Genomic DNA, 20,492 nt, shown 5'->3' on the forward strand with positions numbered 1-20,492 from the left:
GAGTAAAATCACTAATACTTAATTTTTCAAAAATATAGTTAGGCATTATGTTAACGCAAAGATCCTTATCGATGGTTATATTACTAATAAATGAATTTTGAAAGAAACATGGAACCGGTGTAATGTTAATTTCAAAAGGGTCTTCTTTTATTAGCGAGGTTTGATCATTAGTTAACTTAACGCTTACTAAGTCTTTGATTTTAGCACTAGTGTTTAACTCTTTTAAAAACTTAGCATGAGGGGTTATTAAACAATGGTTTTCGAAAGTAGGTGACAAGAGGTTAATTTCTTCAAAATTAGACTCTTCTTGAATTTTAACGTTATCGGACTCACCATTTTCGTTGTTTAACTCATGTGTCGGTTTTTCACTTTCTTGTTCTTCCATTTTTACACTTTCAACTATCTCTACGTTATTATCATTTTTTAGCTCTTCTCTTGCGCGGGATTCCTCTTCCTTTGCGCGAGATTCTTTTATGCAACGTTCGATAGTTTTAATGTGTTCTAATATCCTATTGGTCACTTCGGTGAGATTGAAAGAATTCGGATCCTCAAAGCTTGAATCCGGTTGTTCGATCCTTGGTTCCTCATAATACTCATATGAAGTAGATGGTTCACACCATTGTTCTTCATTGTAAGTATATGATGGATAAGGGTCGAAACTTTGTTCTTCATAGTACTCATATGAGGTGGGTTGTTCACGCCATGGTTCCTCATAATAAGAGTATGAAGGTGGTGACTCATATGTTGAATCTTCAAAGTATGAGTATGATGGCTCATACCTTGGTTCATCAAAATATGAGTATGAGGGAGTAGGTTCATACCTTTGGTCTTCATAGGATGTGTATGAAGTTGATGGCTCGTACCTGGGCTCCTCATAATGGTTGTTTGAATTAGATGGTTGATAAGAAGTATTATATTGAACCGAGCGTGTGTTACGACAATTAGTGCAATAATTACCCCTATAATCATCCTCATCATAGGTGTAGTTGTAACCTCTTGAGTATTGATCCATAAGAATCACTCAACAGATCACAACTGAGTCTCGGGACCAGAAAACAAAAATAAGACGGAGACACAAGCTGGACACGGCCCCGTGTTGGGTGAACACGGCCCCGTGTTCAGGGACTGTATCTGGGCGTTTTAATTAAAGTTACTGGTCACGTTGAGCACGGGGGCGTGTTCAGTGAGCACGGCCCCGTGTTCAGGCTCTGTATCTGGGTATCTACTCTAAAAATATGCAGCACGGGGGCGTGTTCAGTGAGCACGGCCCCGTGTTCAGGCTACTGTAAATGCAAAACTAAACTAAAATGCAGAAAAATGCGCGCGTTTTAAAAAGTTTTTGAAAAACTGATTAGGCCGTCGATTTTAAGCTTTCTTAAAATCCTTGTGTCCCCGGCAACGGCGCCAAAAACTTGATGCGTGTTAGTGTATATATGTTTTTAGATATATATTTAAGCCCTTTTTACACTTTTAGCCAAGTTTTAAATTTATAAAACACGATATTTACTAACACTAAACACACATATGGGCAAGTGCACCCATCGTGGACGTAGTATAGTGTTGGTAAGATACCGAGGTCGTCCAAGAACACAAGAGCTTTTAATACCGGTTTATCCTCAACGTCTAATCAAATCAAAAAGGTTAGAAAAATGTTTTAAACTAAGAAAAATAAAAACTAACTAAATGCTGAAAATAAAAATAAAATAAAAACAGATAGACAAGATGAATCACTTGGATCCGACACGTGTATTAGTATAACCTTTGATTATTTTCGCACTTTTGCATTTGTTTAAGAGATTATCTTAGTTATTGTAGTAGGCCCCTCTTTTGAAGGCGACGTTACCCTCAACCCAGTAGTTTGAGTCAGCAAGGATACAATCCTAAAGGGTCGGATTATTGAAAGATAATGAATTAAGTTATTAATGCAAATTATGGTAGGCCCCGCTTTTGGCGGCGACGTTACCCTCGGCTAAGTAGTCTGAGTCAGCAGGGATACAGTCCTAAATAGCCGGGTTATAGTATTAATAGTAGTTAACTTATGAGGGGGTCAAAGAGTTTGGATCCCCGCCATCCAATACCTATGGGCATTGAAGGAGATCCTACTAAATTTGACCCAGGTCCCAAGCAGGACCTCTAAACGCTGAACAAGGGCAAGACCCTTACCAAACCGTTCCCTTAACCCCCGACCAGGTAGCCAACATACCTCCATATAGACCGTGGAGATATGAATGGTGAAAATCTTTTATTTTATATAGACAGTAAAATAACGCCAAGACACCACGGACAAACGATAAGGAAAGATCACCTTCAACATAAGTAACTAGTTATTAAAGTCATTAATACAAAACCAAATAAAAAGTGCAAAAGATTAAAAATAAAAAGTATTATACTAAACACTTGTCTTCACCAAGTGATGTAAGAGACTTAGGCAAACATGGCCTTGATTGTCAAGAACTCTTACGATCAATCTTGGATCCCGAGACGACTCACACACTCTATGATGGACAATGGATGATGGTGGTGGATGATGGTGTTATGGTGGTGGTGGGTGGTGGATGAAGTGTGAGAGAGGTGGTGTGCCAAGGGATGAGAGAGAATGAAGCCAAGCTCCTCTATTTATAGGCTGAACAGAAGGCTGGACACGGCCCCGTGTCCGCTGGACACGGCCCCGTGCCCGCCTGACACTCTCTCTCTTCATTAATTGTAATTGCGAATTACAATTAATGCGCCTGCTGTACTTTCACCACGCCCCCGTGTTCGCTGGACACGGCCCCGTGGTGGGCAATGGAAGCTTCTACTGGTTTGTCTTTTCTGCTGCTTCCTGGGCACGCCCCCGTGTTCGCTGGACACGGGGCGTGTTCAGACTCTGTTTCCTTCTTTTTGCCTTGGGAGGTGCCGTTGAGGGTCCGGGCAGTCCACTTTTGTTCCTTTTCTTGTATTTATGGTAGAATTTGTGGTCTTTTTGCTTCTTTTGTGATTTTGAGCTCATTTCATCCTGAAAATACAAAAGGAAGACAAAAACACTCTTTTTCCAACATTAGTACTTAAAAAGGGTTAGTTTTATGCCTTAATTGATGTGTTTTATATGTTGCATTTTACCCACATCAATGGGCTATCTGATTGATCGTATGGCGTGCATCGTCCCGTGGGGGGCTTCTTTCTCTGTTCCCAGAAGCCCTCCAGGGTTGATTTCTGCCCTTCTGTTGTTTCGATCGTTATGGTTGTGTGCGCGCTGACGGTGATCGTCACCGGTCAGTTGCCTGTCTGTCTACGCAATAGTCTTGGCCGCTTCAATGAAGGTTTCCCAGTCTTTGGGTCCTCCATCTCTCCCTTTGATTCTTTTAACCAGATCGTCGCACTTGACCGCTCGCATGAAGTGTGCGCGCATCATTTTCTCTGGTATGTCTCCGATCTCTAGACATTCTTTGTTATACCTTGTAATGAAATCTTCTACGCTTTCATAGTCTTTTCTCCATATGTTCAGACAATCACCCGGATCTCTGGCTTGTCTTCGCTGCTGAGAGAAGTGTGCCAGGAACTTCTCTCGGAAATCGACCCATGATTTGATTTTGCCAGCCGGTAAGTTGTCGAACCAAATGCGCGCCGCGCCAACGAATGTCTGAGCAAACAGGTGGCACCATGTTGGTAAGTTCCATCCGCCTGTTGCTCCTGCACCTTTAAACACCTGGAGGTGATCGTCTGGGTCCGTCAACCCGTTGTATTTACCCACGTTGTGTGGTAATTTCGTTTTGTCGATGGCCGCGCACGCGATTTCTCGAATGAATTTTGAATTTTCGGCCATGTACTCAGGACGATAGCTCAAGGTGTAATCATGCTCTGCTTTGGGGTTGTACCCCGCGCGCTTGGTTGGTTTGTATGCTTCGTGTTCCGGAGGAAGTCTGCTAAACACTGTGGATTCCCCCTTGTAAGTTGGGTCGTCTTCCTCCTCTTCCCATTCTGTATTCATGTTGCGCGCGCCCAAACGGGTTTGGATCGGCCGTCGTTGTAGATTGGATGTTTGGACGAAGTTGCTCTCTGTTTCAGCATAAGTATCGCGCGTGTCTTGTATGCTGGGTCTTCTGACATGTTGCACTGGTTCTCTTTCTGGTCGTAAGTTCCACGCGTTTGTCTGCTTAGCCGTGTGTGTACTCAGAGACCTTGGTTGTGGAGTTACGAATGCTGATTGGTTAGCCTGTGCTTGGAGCAAGGCTTGTTGTGCGCTGAGCTACGTATAAACGAGGTTTATGGATGCCATCTGTTCGGCATACCAGGAAGCCAGAGTTTTTCCCTCGGGTAGCCCTAAAAGTGCAGAGTAGTTGAGTTGTGCTTGTTCCGATGGAACAGAAGGGCCTGGTCCATGGCTTACAGTCTGCATCGGCGGAGGTGTTTGGTGTAATATCCCCGTTGGAGATTGGAGAGCAGCTCCGTTTGTGGTTTGAGTGATGATTCTTGCTGGTGTTTGGAAGATGGGTCCAGTTGTGGTTTGGCTAACAGCCCTGGACGCACTTCCAAAAATGGATGGAAACTCATTGTTCAGCTGACCTTCTTGGATGGTCTCGTTCCTTTGACCCCGTTGAACGTGTGCCGTGTCCGAAACGAGCTCAAAGGAAGAAACTTCTCCGTCAGCTGGGTGTGAATGATTTTGGTCTGCCATTTTCACGAGTGTTTTTTAGAAGAGAAAAAGAGGTGAGAGTGGTTTTGTAAAAAAAGCGGATGGCGCCAATGTTGAAACAATGGTTAACACAAGGATAACCAATAGGGTTGTTTCACTTATGGGTTCAACCTCTTCTCTTGCTCGTATCGGTGGCCTGAGATCTGCAAAACAGTAAACACCGTTAGTCTCGTTAAGAGGGGGAAGGGGGTTTTCCCTCTTAACCAGGCTCCGGCGTGAGAATAAGTACTGCTCTGAGATGAATAAAACAATGTGTGTATAGAGTGAGTAAAGAGAGCCAAGATGATGAACCTGAATGATGAAGGGTCCTATTTATAGCCGGAGGGTGAAGAAGGAGGAAGCAGCTGTGCCAGCTGTGGGTGCGCGCCAGCTGTCCGACCAAGGGGAATATCCTCTTGGTCTGCTCTGTCGCGAAGGGTGTAGTGGTACACGTGGCGTCCTTGTATTCGCTTGTGCTGGGTACCTCGTACTGGTCGCGTCAGCCCTGCTCCCTGGATTGCCGCAGGCCTATGTGGCCTTCTGTCAATGGTGACACGTGTTGTCCTTTATGTTGGGCAAAGCATCTTTGATGCCAGCTGTGAACCGCCTAGATGTCTTCTGGAAGCTTCTAGAAGGTTCTGGTGACATGGATGTCTTGTGTGCACAAAAGTGGTGTGGTCCCTGCCATGTAGGCAGGGAATTAGGACCATACCTCTTCACGTTTCAATACATGCATCGTCACGCACATGCATAATGCGTGTGTGTGTGATACAAGAATAACATATAGTAAAAATATGTTTTTTAATAACAAAAATTGAAAGAGAATTATATGGACGACTTTGCATCGATTTGCAAACGGTATGTTATCACATCTACGCGTGAGAGTTTTTAGATGATTTCAATAATATAAAAATGTTATAATAAAAAGTATGCCACGCTAATATTTTTAAGTAAATTAAGGTTATGATATGTTTTAAATCAGGGTAAGGTTCAAACAAATAGTTTTCTAAAAATAGAAAGTTATAGAAATTGTATCAAACAAACTCCGATTAAACTTATTTCAAACGGCAATGTAACTATTTCATTGAACTCTACGATATGATATTTTAAGTTTTCGCTTTTGGATTTTTAGCTTTTAGATTTTATGATTTTTGTTTTGATTATTGTGTCTTTTGATTTAAATTAAGTCATTTCGTTATTTATGCATTGTCCTTTTTCGAATTATTGTGTCATTTTTTCCTCGAGATAGTTTTATATTTTTCGGCATGTTGTATTTTTCAATTCATCATGTCTTCTACATTTTCAAGATTTTGTATTGTAGTTTGTAAAATAACTTTACCCAAAACATACGAAAGGTGTTTTGGGGTCGGATGCTTTTGAGCTGTCATGATGGCCCCACCAACAGCCACCAACTTCCACGCTGGATAATTTTCAAAATCATCGCATTTTATTTTTTATTTAATTTCTTCTCTGTTATCCTCATCTTATTGTGTGGTATAAAACACTTCACCTTTTTATTTTATGAACAGCATAAAACACTTCACCAAGTTTTAAGTTTATGAGTTTAAAGTGATTGAAAAAGCGTGAACATAATAAAAGGTGTTTTACTGTTTTAGATTGGAAGCATAAGTTCTTAAAATTAGGTATTATAAATTAAAATGAACATTTTTTTTAACTCGCGGAAATAAATAAACATATTTGAGTTCTGTCTAGGCCTGTAAACGAACCGAACGAACACGAACATAGGCATGTTCGTGTTCGTTCATTTAAGTTTAACCGAACACGAACACGAACACGAACATATAATCGAACACATTTTTTTGTTCGTGTTCGTTCATTAAGAAATCGGGCATGTTCGTGTCCGTTCATGTTCTTTCGTTTAAAACCTAAACGAACAGTTCACGAACATTAATGAACACAAACGAACATAAACTGAACATATTTGAATAAATATAAACAAACATAAATTAACATGATTGAACAAACAAGTCTAATATATCACAATTCATCTGAAAACACATCTAAATTAGAGTTCATAAATATACTAATTAGTCATATTAATATAAGTAGTTGAAAACCTAATATTTATATAAATCTAACTATTTATGTATTTACTAAAATTTAAACGAAGATTCATGAACATAAATGAACGAACATAAACGAACGTTCATGAACATAAATGAACGAACATAAGGTGTGTTCATGTTCGTTCATTTAATTAAACGAACAAATTTTTTTGTTCGTGTTCGTTCGTTTATTAAATAAACGAACATAAACGAACTTCCCGCCGAACAAGTTCATGAACAATTCATGAACGTTTGGTTCGTTTACAGGCCTAGTTCTGTCTCTCTTTATTAAAAATATTCTACCAATTAAACAAAAGATTTTTTATAGGTTATATAGACAGAGTTTGTAATGAAATAATCTTGCACTTCTATGCTTGAAATCAAATTAGATAACATAAATATATTTTTTTTTCTCATAAACCACATACTATGATGATATAACTGATGACGTTGTGTCTTTTTAACCTCTTTTTAGGGGTATAAGCCCGAGCTTGATCTCGTTTAATATATGAAAGCTTGTGCTTATGCTCGGCTCGGCTCGGGCTCAGACTCGGACTCGGTTCGTTTATTATTTTTTAATTAATTATTAATAACTATATTTGTTATTTTAAATAAATTTATTAAAAATTATATAAATAATTGGCTCGTTTATGAGCCGGCTCCAACTCGATAAATGAAGGTCGGGCTCATTTACTAATCAAGCTTGTTTTTAGACTTTTGCTCAAACTCGTTAAAACACAACTCATTTCAAATTTTTTTTAGTCAAGCTCGGCTCGTTTACACCCTTACCTCTCTTTAACGATAAATTCTAAGACATGCTTTATCTTGAAACAAAACAACTTTCCGGTGATGATATGTTCTTAGTTGTAACTTATGTCTTCTTCTTCTTCTTCTTTTTTTTTATGTGTTTATATGTTAATTAATTAAAAATAACTTGAATGGTTATGTTTGTATATCCATAGTGGTCCACCCATAGGAACATTTTCCCCTGTTCCATCACTACCCGTTAAGAGGTGGGGCAACCGTGGGTTATGGGTTTTCCTCGTCAATCGCCATCCTAAACGTGCTTGACTACTCAAAGAAATAAATAATAAGATCGAACTTTAAGAATAAACAAAAATAACAACAAATTGACTAAAGTATGCTCCAACCCTTTAGACGCTTGTGAAAATTCATTACGAATCAATAAGTGTTGTTTACCCAGTGGGGACTACGTGGACAAAAAGTTTGTGGTTTGGAGGTCCTCTACGTATCTACGTCCAGCCCAAAACCGTTTGATGGTTAAACATATGTTTTTAAGATCCCCACAATCTCGCTTGGATCCAAAGAAAATGATCACATTATATATGTCTCTATCTCTTATCACATGGCACATTTGTAAAAGTGTATTTTGAGCATGCTTACAAAAACTTTATTGATATTGTATTTAACACTCTTTGTATTTAGAAACTTCTTTAAATTATTTTGACAATTAAATTCAGATTTTTTTTTTATGAATTGTAATAATACATATTCTAATTCGGAGAACAAAAGAATTATGTTGAAGGTTTCATATTCTAATTCGGAGGAAAACCTTTTTAGCAAGTAATTTCGGTTATTATTAACCACCAAAACCGATAAGGTATGATGGCTACCAAATGACTTGTAATAATACATAGAAGAATAACATGAACCATTGTAACACTCTAGGCAAATCATACAGTGGTTATGCATATGGGAGATTCTTGGTTCATAAAGAATGCCACTTAAATCACCTACACGTTTTGGGCGTAATGGTTGTGGAGCACATGAAAGCTCCACGGTTAAGTGTGCTCCGGTGTGAGTGGTGTCAGGATGGGTGACCTCATAGGAAGATCCATCGGGGCAACCAAAAACAGATCCGTAAGTTTCTGGATGGTCAGCTCATCAAGAGCAAAACAGACAATATTTGTAATACCGGAGGCCAAATGTTACATGACTTGTAGCCTAGCGGTATTATGGTGTGGGGTAAAAGTTTACACTCTATGTCATTGAGAGTTCTAGTCCTATGGTGAACGTTGGTGTAGATTTAAGATTAGGTTTAGACGTATTTGAGTTAATAGTTATAAATAAAACTTAAAACATACTTTCAAAATACAATGTTTATGTTCATAGCAATAGATTGTTCTTGTATAGAATTAATTCTAGTCTTCTTAATACTTTAATTTCTTTCTCACTTTCAATATCTTTCTAACATTCTTGGAACCAAACACAACTATATAATCAATGCATTCAGGTTACGGGTCTAGCCAGATATCCATCAACAAAATTGTAGGGTCTATTATAAATCTATTAATTTTAAGACTTTGTGAACAGTATCATGTGTCACGAGTCACATCTTGATTGGCTGATTTTTTTGCCCCTTTTAGTTAGTGTATATATACATATATTGTTTAAGATATATCATATTTGTGCGTCTGGTAAAGTGGTTCTCTGTTTGTTATAAAACTTCACCCGCACAGGTTCGATCCATGGCCTGCCTTTTTTTTTTCTCTGCGTTTTCTTCTTGAATTAACAATGAATTGAACGGCCACGCGTCAATTTCTCCCAGCCCTATCCCCACACCATGCCACGACATGAAAGTGAATTTAAACCCCCATTGCCATATCATCTGCAGTTCCGCACGCGTCAATTTTGAAGAGATGGATGCCGGCAGTAGAACAGGCCGCCAGACGATGGTGGTTTTTAAGGGTTTCGCAATCGATCCTCATGAAAGCCTCCTACCTAGGCTGTTTAATTGCTGATTTGAAACACTATTGCATTCACCCAGGTTAGCGAACCTTTTTTCCTACGGTTCTGTTGTCTGAAAATTTAATTCTTCTTCTCCTACAATTATATGTATGAACCCTAACTTTTTAAGCATGATCAATTTTCTTTTAAAATTTGATAAAGCCCATCTTTTAATTTTGGTCTCCAGTTTGCACAAACCTCTCAGGTTTCTCTTTGTTTAAGGTTTCTTGAATCTTTATTTTCTTGAAATTTGGAAAATTCGACGTTTGGCTTCACTACTGGAAATCTGCCTAAAGAGAATGACAACAGAAAGAATAATACCAATTAAAAAAATTAGTTTGCTTCCATTATCATTCATATTTAAATACATATTCAGCTTTACAAAAGTCTTAATTGCATAATCAATGTTTTGTTTAGGGAAGTCAAAAAACGAAGGAACTTTGAGTGTGATTTAATTTGAACCTTCGACTGATGTTGTTTACACATTTTAATATAATGTAAGTTTTGATTCTCAGATCCGGGTATGGTCAATCGGGTGAAAACCAGTTGTAGCGATTACCTACTTGGTATTTGAACCGCATTTTTGAAGGAGAAGTCAACATGTTTTATAGCATTTAGTGCCACTCAAAAGACCAGGAGTTTTATAGCGTTTTCATGTTGTCTTCTAATTGATCAACATCATATAGAGGAATTACTTAATGATGTTGATCAATTACAAGACAGCAAGGTAATTCTGATGTGTTATGATTGCTGAGTTTCATAATTGTTACGAACAACAGCAGTCTAGGGAATAATCGATGGAATGGTAGTCTTCTCAGTCAGCAGGAGGAGAATCGATGGAATGGTGGTTTTCTGTCAGCAGGAGGATAATCGATGGAATGGTGGTCTTCTGACTGGCAGGTTGGTTTCTATTTTTTTAACTGTTTTATTAGTGTATGAGAATCATCTTTAAAAGATCGTGTTGGTTTGTTTGACGCCCGTACACCATATATATTATTATTATTATTATTATTTTTGAGAAACGATGAAAAATAAGTACCGGCATATGTTACATGTGAATTTAGAAACTTATTCGGATTGCAAAGGCGTGACTTGAGTCGCTTTTCACGATCACTCACTAAAAAGAAAAATGTTACTCATAACTTCACAGCTTAATCCACCACTGTATTTCTAAATTATCCCTAAGACTAATGGGTACGGGGGGCGGCTGAGGCCCGGCTAGGACCGGCGCCGGTCCCCCACACCACCCCCCTCATGTCCGGCCCGGCTCAAGCGGCTACCCACAGCCGGGTTAGCCCATCCTCTCTCCTCTCTCCTAACACACATACATCTATACATACATACATATATATATAAAGGGGTTCATCCCCCACCCCCCTAGGTTCATCCCCTTCAAGCCGAGCCTACGTGGCGGCTCATCCCCTCCAAGCCCATCCTCTCCATACCCTTTAGTCTAAAGGATATAAGGAATTTTGAAAGTTTGGGTTGTGTGATTTAGGAATATGATGGTGGATTAAGATGTGATGAAATTATGAGAAACATCAATCTACCCAATTAAGGGATAGTGAAAAGTGACTTAAATTAAGCTTTTGTAACCTAAATAAGCATGTGAATTGACTTATAATTGCAAACAACTGATATCTCTATTTTTTACTTTGTTTTGGAAACTGATGAATGTCTTCTAATATCCATTGTGATATGGGTTTTGTTTAATTTAAAATTATTACTCCGAATTAGATTTGAACTTCACAGTTTAGTGGTGATTTCACAGGCTTTGAATTAAAAATTTTGAAATGGAGAATGTAATTAGTGGGATTTTGAATATGACAAAGATCAAAGACGATAAGGCTATGATGATCGGATGGGGCTCTCACATTGGCATTTTTCGGCTGTCCCTGAACCTAATCCGACGACTAATGTTGATTGGATGAGTAGGTAACGTCCGGTGAGTTTCTGGCGAAGATTCGGTGAACGGGCAGGCGAAGATTCTGGCGAAAAATTTCATTTATAGTAAAATTACCCAATCGAATTCGTTATTTTTGTTTTTTTTTCAATATTAATTGTTTTTTTTGTTGGTTTATTTCATGGCTATTGATAATATTCTTGGCTGGACTCTGCTTCAGATCCTAACGGTATGTCATCATTCCAATTTTACTTTGCACTTTTAAAGTGAATAAATAAATTTGTGATTGTGTTTTTAAGTAGTGTCGTTTAAATAATGCTTACTTAAATAATCTCTTCTAACAATTATACTATTGTAACTGTTTATCTGATAAAATAAGTTTTATTTGTATTTAAGCATTAATCTACACATTAAATTATCCAATTTAGTTTATTTGACAAATTCCTCAAATCAGGTCCGTTGTTTCACATGGGTTGGTATCATTTATTCTATCCACACAACCCGTATGCACCGGTTTGGGGGAACATGTCATGAGGTCACTCCGTGGCGAAAGACTTGATCAACTGGTTTGAGCTTCCTGTTGCTGTCAGCCCATCCGAATGGTACGATATTGAGAGGTTTTTTATCAGGGTCGACCACCGTCCTCCTCAACGGTGAAATCTTTGCATTGTACACGGGAAACACTAATATTTTTTCCCAGTTTCAAATTTCAATGCAAAGTGGTGCCGGTCAACATATCTGACCCACTTCTTGTAGAGTGGGTCAAATATGACGGCAACCCAATCCTTTACACTCCACCAGGGATTGGGTTAAAAGACCATCAGGACCCCTCAACTGTTTTCATTGTGTTGTGAATCGACTAGACCACAAGATCAAGATCTGAGATAACAGTGTTGAACCTCCAGATCTCCCGATTTTTCTATAACTCAAGCAGAAAATGAAGTTTATTGATAACCACTTTAGAGAATTTGTACAGCTTGAACTTAAACTGATGGAATATCGTCGTGTTTAAGTTAAAGTTATGCTTATTTTTTGCAGGTTGATTTTTTTTCAACTAAACTTCCTTGTATTTAGCTCATGTTTTGCATACAATAACACGGATTACGGTGATCTAAACGTGAACAACCGATACATCATGATATCAGGTCGCGATACCAGGTTTGTACTTGATTTTCCGTTGATGGTTTCAATTCGTATGTAACCCAAAGGTTGAAAAACCCAGTTTTGATTTTCGTTATTTTGATTTTTGTTTCAACAAGGGTGCTGGATTTGGGTTCCGACAAGACGGGTTCTATGATGACGAATAAGCCTTTAGAGAGATTGGCTGTAAGCAGAGAAGTGTTTGATATGCAACTATGTTGTTTTTTTATTTAGAAATTAGAATGAATGTTATATTTATGTTGGTAATTTGTTCTTTCTTGAAGAAAATGTAATTTCTTCTAGCAACTAAATGAAAGTTGTAATGAAGAATTGATGAGATAAGAAAAATACGCAAGTTAGCATTATAGTAATATAGTGCTTGAAGTATTAGAACACTCTATGAACATATATCATGTAAGAATGTAGTTTTGACTACTTGAAGCTATTGAAAACGCACAACCATTTGTTAAGTGTCCCTAGCCCTTACTCAAATTTTTCTCGACAAAGATTTGGTTATAGATATTTCTCTCTTTGTTATATTGCTCTCATGTCCATCTAAACAACATTAATGTAACAACGTTTGAACCAACAACTAAACACCTTTTCTTCACATTGAATCAGACTAAACAAACCCCTCTTCTTCGCATTGAACCAACAACTAACACTTCTTCGTATGAAATATGGAATCCCCGCTGCGCGGCGCAACGCGCGCGGGGAATAAAACTAGTTTTCCTTAAAGATAGTGATTCTCATGTCCTTTACTCTTCCTGTTTTTGTCTCATGCCTTTGGTTTTTAATACGAAAATATGTTTAATACGAAAACATACATTATCATGACACATTCATATCGAGCACGATGCGATTTTTGCGTTTCATGTGGACCCCTACACTTTAATAAGTAAACTCCTTGTGATAAATCATAAGCTAGTTCAACGAGCACCACTAATAACTAGAGAATGGTTAAACATGGTGTGTAATTTTAAGTAGAGTTTAACAACTTTCGGCTACATTGCTTAAAGGTCTATTAGTCTATCATATTGTGTTTAAAACAAAACATATTATGATATCGAATCTCATATTAGTCAGACGTAAAAGAAATTGAGTTTGCAATGAATGTCTCACCTTAAATGCCACTAACGCGTTCATGCACTTTTTTCTGCGGATAAGAGAATAATATCACAATTATGCATTTACGCGTACTTGGTAGGAATGATATCTGAGTGAGTACGTTCATGAAAGTCTTTAAATGGTTAGCCACATAAAAAGTCATGTGTCATCTGTCAAGAAAGTAATGATTAATAACTTAATATGAGTGGCCAATTGTTAGAACTGATACCAAAGCCATTTCTTTATTGTTCAGGATGATGAGGAAAAGGTGAGAACGATGAATTCAGGAAGAAGTCTTTGTGCAATTTAGCGAAATACAAATTCATGTACCATATCTTAATAATTAGATTCATACACATAGTGTTTGTTTTTCTAAAAAATATCTGCGCAGATCACGCGCATACATTGTCATCTGCAAACTGTTTGTTTTTCCGAAGACATTTCATTAAAAAAACCTCTGCGCGAACTCTTCTTGGTGCAGACTTGGCCCAGCCACTTCTAAGATCTTCTAAGTTTTGCAGAGGGTTAAACACCACCACCCACCACCACCACCATTGTCCACCGTCCACCACCCACCACCCACCACCCACCACCACTATCTACCACCACCATCGCCCACCATTACCATCCACCGTCCACGTACACCACCTACCACCACCCACCGTCCAGCAGCAGCACCACCAACCACCGCCATCGTCTGTACACTACCACCAATTTATTTTAGAAGTCTACATACGTTAAAAAACAAACAACTTTCTTTTTGCAGACTACAAAGGTTTGGTCCAACTCTTCATCTACAGATGTCTGTATATGTGGTCCACAGACTGCAGAAGTTTTACTCTTAAAAAACAAACAACACCATAGTTAGCTACCAAATAAGAAAAATATAATAGTTTGTCAAGTTTGAAAAAAAAATTAAGGCAACGGTTTATTAGGCCGTGATGGTTTGTTCAAGTTTCCGTTTATCGACAGGTCCACAACGGTCATCAAAGACTAAAGAGCATCATGAAGATCGAAGACACCTTTGTTTTCTAGAATGAGCTTAACTAACATATGCTCTTGTACCAGCCGCTTTACCAACAGTACATTCGCATTTGACAAAAAAGTTTTATGACGGTGTTAGCAATGTTACCTTTTTGCGGTACAGATAAACTGCCAAATCATCTTAGACCATAAACTCTCATGGGTTTTTTTAACTGGCCCGGCTCAGGTAAGTTGCGCGGAAAATTACTATTACCGGCCACATCTAACGCATGGGAGCAAAAAGATTGTTTTTTTATTATTGTGTTTTTTAAATATTTCTCAAATTTTGTTGTTGTGCATAAAACTAAGTGTAACTATATTTTTCTTATCTTTAACATTGGTTACGTATATTTCTTTTACAAAATTTTAGTTTTTTTTAACTGCAAATTTGGATCACTGACAGACCACTGAAATATCAGTGGAATCACCCGATCATATTCATCTCCACCAGGCTATGTCTATACACCAATTCAAGAGAAAACCCTATAAATCTGAAAAAACTCGCTTGTGAGAATCGAACTCAGGACCTAGTGGTCTCTAAGCCTTATTTCATCCAAAATGCCGCTAGACAATAATGCCATGGGCATAAAATTTATAGTTTTTATATGTTATATTTTTAACAACCCGAATTAGTCTTTAATCATTAATTTTTATTATTTTTTATATTTTAACAACTCAAACAAGGCTTTGATCATTAATTGATAAATCAGAATAAAATAATAGTTATCAACTTCATGATCACAAAAAAAAAACTGAGCATGTGAATGAAATCTCGAAATGGAGGAGAGGTGTTGCATCATTATACATTTTTTATAAATATTTTAGATATATTTTGGAATAGAAATCATTGTCAACCAATAGGAAGAGTGCATTTGGGACAGAAGAGAAGTGTTAAGAAATGATCTGGCCATAGTCGTGAGGTGTAGTGATGATTCCTGTCCAGGCTTCAATTATTGCACTCATTTCTTTCCCAACTTAATTCCAAATCTGTTATAATTTCAATCATTTTCTTAGCACTTTTATGTCATTATAATCATTGTATTTAATATCTTTATGTCACGTAGAATATACTTCTCCACTAAATAAACACACATAATTTAACGAATATAATTATACCAAAAGAGGAGAGGAAACGGGGCTATCCCATTTCGAATGCAACATTCTGGCTTATCTTGAAGGCTCGTAATGAATAATTTGATTTATAATTAAGACTACAAAGAGCCAAGAACTTCGACGTTGGTTGAGAATATAAAAGTACAACACTTTGTTCTTAGATCTGGAACATGTCGAAATATTGTTTGTTGGGTTGGCGTCATTGGAGTTCTTGCCCTCATTGTTTTCACTAAAACGTTTTTTTTTTTTCATGTAGGAGTTTGTTTCCCTGTTTCCGATATATCTTCCAGCCTCTTGCTGGCTTCTAATTCAATTGTATAAAAAATATATATATAATTATGTTATAAAAAGGATATGTACACTTGTGCATGACAGCCTAATTACATGCATTTATAGAGAAAAAAAAAAGATAATCAATAATATATGAATATGACTTGAAAAATACAATGTTTTGTGCCACAGTGAATCATTCAAAAGTTCAAAGTAAGGACCACACCTTTAAAGGGGCCAAAACTGAATTGAGAAAAGAGGGAATTTTGGTGTCCATCATGTGATATAGACCACCAAACTCCCGTGAACTATCATCGTGTCATATTTTTAATTATAACAAGTTGGTTTAAATTAGATTCATTATCTTGCTAAAGCATACCCACTAAAACAGTTAAAGTATATAATAATGCAAAAGTTCAATTAGTGTTTAATTAATCATATTAGGTGAAGTACTTTAACTTAAGATATTTCATTATCAACAAGACAAATGTTTAGACGGGAAGCAACGAAACCTTTTAAATTTTATACATAATTAATCTTATGTAGAGAATATTGAGATTGACATAATACATTTGTACATGATAAAGAAAAATGCGAACGAGAGTGAATTAAGTGGATAGATACGATTTTATGCATTAAAATTAAAACAACATATACAAGTGTTTATATAGTTATTAGAATTCACTGGTTTAAATTATTTCTGTATTGAAGTCATGGCAATCATTTTTGTATTTAAGTGGTTAAATACGATCTCATATATCAAAATTAAAACAATATATACAAGTGTTTATTAGAGCTCCCAGGAAAAAATACCAATCACACCCATTTTTTTTCATTTGAAGTATAATTGAATTTTCATTTATAACTTCGAATAAGTTGTGACAATATATTTATTTCTATATAAAACTTATACCAAAATGAAGATCACAATAAGCATATCAAAACCGCTTATTCGAATTTTGATATCGTATTCTCATTAAAACTTATGACAAGAAAGTACTTGTAATCATGTTCCACGATTTAATCCAACTCATGAATTGAATGCGTCATACAGATAAAATCTTAACATCAGAAAAGACTCATTAAAATACGTGTTAACCTGAAGAAAGACAAAACTTCCTTTTACCGTCAAGTTACCCAAGTACTTGCACATTTCTAGAATTACAAAAGACATTCGTACAAAACAAAAAACCAAAGGTGCAAAATAAAAGTTTTGTGTTGTTAAGGTGGTGGGACAACATCAAATGGGTCGGTTGGTCAGTGAAAACGAAATTTACATTTACACAAGACGGCAGTTTTTCCACAATTTCATAATTACATTCCACCTACTCATAAAATAGCCGTTGCACATTCTACACCCTTCTTATCTTTTTCCCTTTATATACCCCTCCCTCTTAACGTTACTACACCATCTCACTCACTCTTCTAAGTTCTAACTTGTTTTATCACCAATTTTCTTCAGTCTCTAGCAACCATGACAAAAGATGTGCCTGAGCAAGGTTCTTTCTCCGCTAAGGACTACCACGACCCACCGCCCGCCCCGTTTATCGACCCAGCAGAGCTCACGAAATGGTCGTTCTACCGCGCCTTGATCGCGGAGTTTATTGCCACTCTTTTGTTCCTTTATATTACCGTCTTGACCGTTATCGGCTACAAGAGCACCACTGACCCTAAATTGAACGCTGACCAGTGCGGTGGCGTTGGTATCCTCGGCATCGCCTGGGCCTTCGGTGGCATGATCTTTGTTCTTGTTTACTGCACCGCCGGTATCTCTGGTGAGTAATTTTTAAATTTTCTAGAATAAATACATCACAATCTATATTTTATTTTTTTTAACCGTAGTTACTAAATTTTTTTTATAATAAATAAGTTAAAAGCATGTTGAATAATTGCGTGACTTCTTTTTTTACTTTTTACCGTTGGTAAATAATGTCTATTAAATTTTGTAGGTGGTCACATTAACCCAGCGGTGACATTTGGTCTGTTCCTGGCCCGTAAAGTGTCATTGATCCGAGCCGTTATGTACATGGTGGCTCAGTGTTTAGGAGCCATTTGTGGTGTGGGCTTGGTCAAGGCTTTCAACAAAAGCCTCTACAACAGGTACGGCGGAGGAGCCAACGAGCTGGCGGACGGCTACAACACCGGCACAGGACTGGGCGCTGAAATCATTGGAACTTTCGTCCTCGTTTACACCGTCTTCTCCGCCACTGACCCCAAGAGAAGTGCCCGAGACTCACATGTTCCTGTACGAACACTACCCTTTTTATTTACACTCTTTTTAAGTGTAAAGAATGTGAAAATTTACTTGAATTCGGGTTTGCTATTGTAGGTTTTGGCGCCGCTTCCGATAGGGTTTGCCGTGTTCATGGTGCACCTTGCCACCATTCCCATCACTGGAACCGGTATCAACCCGGCCAGGAGTCTTGGAGCCGCGGTCATTTACAACAAGGATAAGGCGTGGGACGATCAGGTAAATATTAAATAGCTAGTAACAAAGATTTAAAAAGTATAAAATGATATTTTGAAGAAAAATATTTTTATAAAAACAAGAGAAGCGAGAAAAAAAAATCTAGAACTAACACAATTGTTACATTGTTACATGTAACATTCAATTAGTCAAATGGTTAAATAGTTATTAGGTAAAGAATCCATCCAATTATTTATATGTTACTTTACAACAATAATTATTTATAAATACCTTGTATAAACAGTCCCTTTTAAGCAATTTGCTTCTTTTTTAAAAAAATCATTGCTTGTCTATTAGTCAATATTTAATGGAAATAAACGTGTAATTTAAAGTTTATTGATTTAAATGCCTTGTTGTACTTCATGCATTACAAGTTGTACATTATGATGAACATGTGTTTTGGTTTTGACAGTGGATCTTCTGGGTGGGTCCGTTCGTTGGAGCAGCTATTGCAGCTTTCTACCACCAATTTATTCTGAGAGCAGGTGCAGTCAAAGCTCTTGGATCATTCAGAAGCAGCACTCATGTTTGAGATTTATGAATTTATCAATTGTTGTACCCCAAAATTTGAAAAAAAATGAAATAATATTATTATTTATGTTTATTTAACAACTTATTTGCGTTTATTGATGAAAAAAGGAATTCTGTCTTTCATGCTTTTCATCCCATAACACGTGAAAAAACTAATTAATGATTTTCTAATAAGAAAATTATATTTGTAAAGTCAGATTATCCAATTATAACTATGGAATCTTAAGAAATAATTGTTTTTTACACAAAAATGTTGAAAAGCATATTCTCATATTCTGTGTGCGCGACTTTAACTAGAACTCACTCATTACTTCTTGATTTAGAAGGCAAGTAAAGCTAAACCCCACCCATGAGGACAATACCACTTGCACAATTACCTCCACTTTATTTTGATTTTATTTATTTATAATAAACCTGTTTAAAATAAAATTGCTAAATTAAAAAAAAAAACATGGTTGAATAGAAAATTATTTGAAGTTGTTTTAGTACCATCAAATCTATTACTACAATTGGCACATGATGACTCACAATGTTATTGGTTGGTTACAACTTACATGGTAAGACATATCCATTTGTGATTTGTGTTACTAATTATGGTTTTATATTTCCATCCATCACTTTCACAAATGGTTCCACTTTTGATGTGAGCCACACACTACTCTTTCAATGTTTTCTACATCATGGTCATAATGACCCTTTTACCCTTGTGAGATACCTATTGAGGGTCATTGTGCATGTGGATGATTCCTATACCTTTGTCACAATGTTTGTCTTGGTGTTATTGTGATGTGTATAACATTTCGTCTACTGTGAATTTGAATGTACAATTCATTTGAAACAAATTGACCTGAATTTTCGGCCGGAAACTTAGCAATATTCAAGTACGAGTGAGGGATTTGAAAAGCTAGAATAACTGATGTGATATGTAGAGGGGGTACGTATAGTAAAATATTGAGCGTGCGGTACCTAAGCACAACCAATAATTTTATTGTGAATTTGACGTACAATTGATTTGAAATGAAGTGAGTTTATTCTTTGTCGAAAATTTAGTAATATTCTAAGTTTTAAGTACATCAAATTATGGGTGTCAATCATTAGTTAAAACAGATAGTCCTGATACAAATCATATATTTAACTATATCATATACATGAAAACCTTACATGAACATGTTCACAATCATGTAACAACCCCAACACCACCTGTTGGGTTGTAAGACCCTCTATAATGGGAGGTCAATAACGCTTATGTCGTAATCAAGGACAGGGAGACCAAGGACATAGCATTGTTGTATATTTAGGGTTAAGGTTTGGTTACGGTTGTTAGTAAAAAAAATTAAATCTAAAGGTGGGCCACGTTAACTTTATTATTTTTATTTTTGTTATTTTATTTTTTAATGAAAATTAAGTTGTCCTTATTATGTATGCTATATTATAACACATATAAGAAGCACACAATGGTAATTTTACCTTTTT

At 36.8% G+C, this 20,492-nt stretch overlaps 1 protein-coding gene and 1 long non-coding RNA gene across 4 annotated transcripts; both read left to right on the forward strand.

Moving 5' to 3' along the window:
- The first annotated feature begins 9,234 nt into the window (after positions 1–9,234).
- LOC110868874 lies at positions 9,235–12,879 on the forward strand. Of its 3 annotated transcripts, XR_004879741.1 has the most exons (7): positions 9,235–9,505; positions 10,245–10,365; positions 11,237–11,410; positions 11,589–11,597; positions 11,823–11,970; positions 12,407–12,526; positions 12,628–12,879. It is a non-coding gene; the product is annotated as an uncharacterized LOC110868874 (long non-coding RNA). The 3 variants fall into 3 exon arrangements; XR_002552850.2 differs by having other exon boundaries at positions 9,981–10,365; positions 11,237–11,597; XR_002552849.2 differs by having other exon boundaries at positions 11,237–11,597.
- Positions 12,880–17,421: 4,542 nt separating this feature from the next.
- On the forward strand, positions 17,422–19,100 carry LOC110868884 (probable aquaporin PIP2-5). Its single transcript, XM_022118151.2, has 4 exons — positions 17,422–17,796; positions 17,971–18,266; positions 18,351–18,491; positions 18,901–19,100. Exons 1-4 carry the CDS (start codon positions 17,496–17,498, stop codon positions 19,018–19,020), a joined length of 858 nt encoding a protein of 285 aa, XP_021973843.1. The 5' UTR covers positions 17,422–17,495; the 3' UTR covers positions 19,021–19,100.
- Positions 19,101–20,492: the final 1,392 nt, after the last annotated feature.

The sequence above is a fragment of the Helianthus annuus genome, chromosome 14, assembly GCF_002127325.2.
Source record: "Helianthus annuus cultivar XRQ/B chromosome 14, HanXRQr2.0-SUNRISE, whole genome shotgun sequence".
NCBI lineage: Eukaryota > Viridiplantae > Streptophyta > Magnoliopsida > Asterales > Asteraceae > Helianthus > Helianthus annuus.

Coding starts and splice junctions, on each gene's coding strand:
- LOC110868884 (XM_022118151.2), top strand. CDS start 17,496: ATGACAAAAGATGTGCCTGAGCAAGGTTCTTTCTCCGCTAAGGACTAC. Junction 17,797..17,970: donor CTGCACCGCCGGTATCTCTG/GTGAGTAATTTT, acceptor TAAATTTTGTAG/GTGGTCACATTAACCCAGCG. Junction 18,267..18,350: donor CCCGAGACTCACATGTTCCT/GTACGAACACTA, acceptor TTGCTATTGTAG/GTTTTGGCGCCGCTTCCGAT.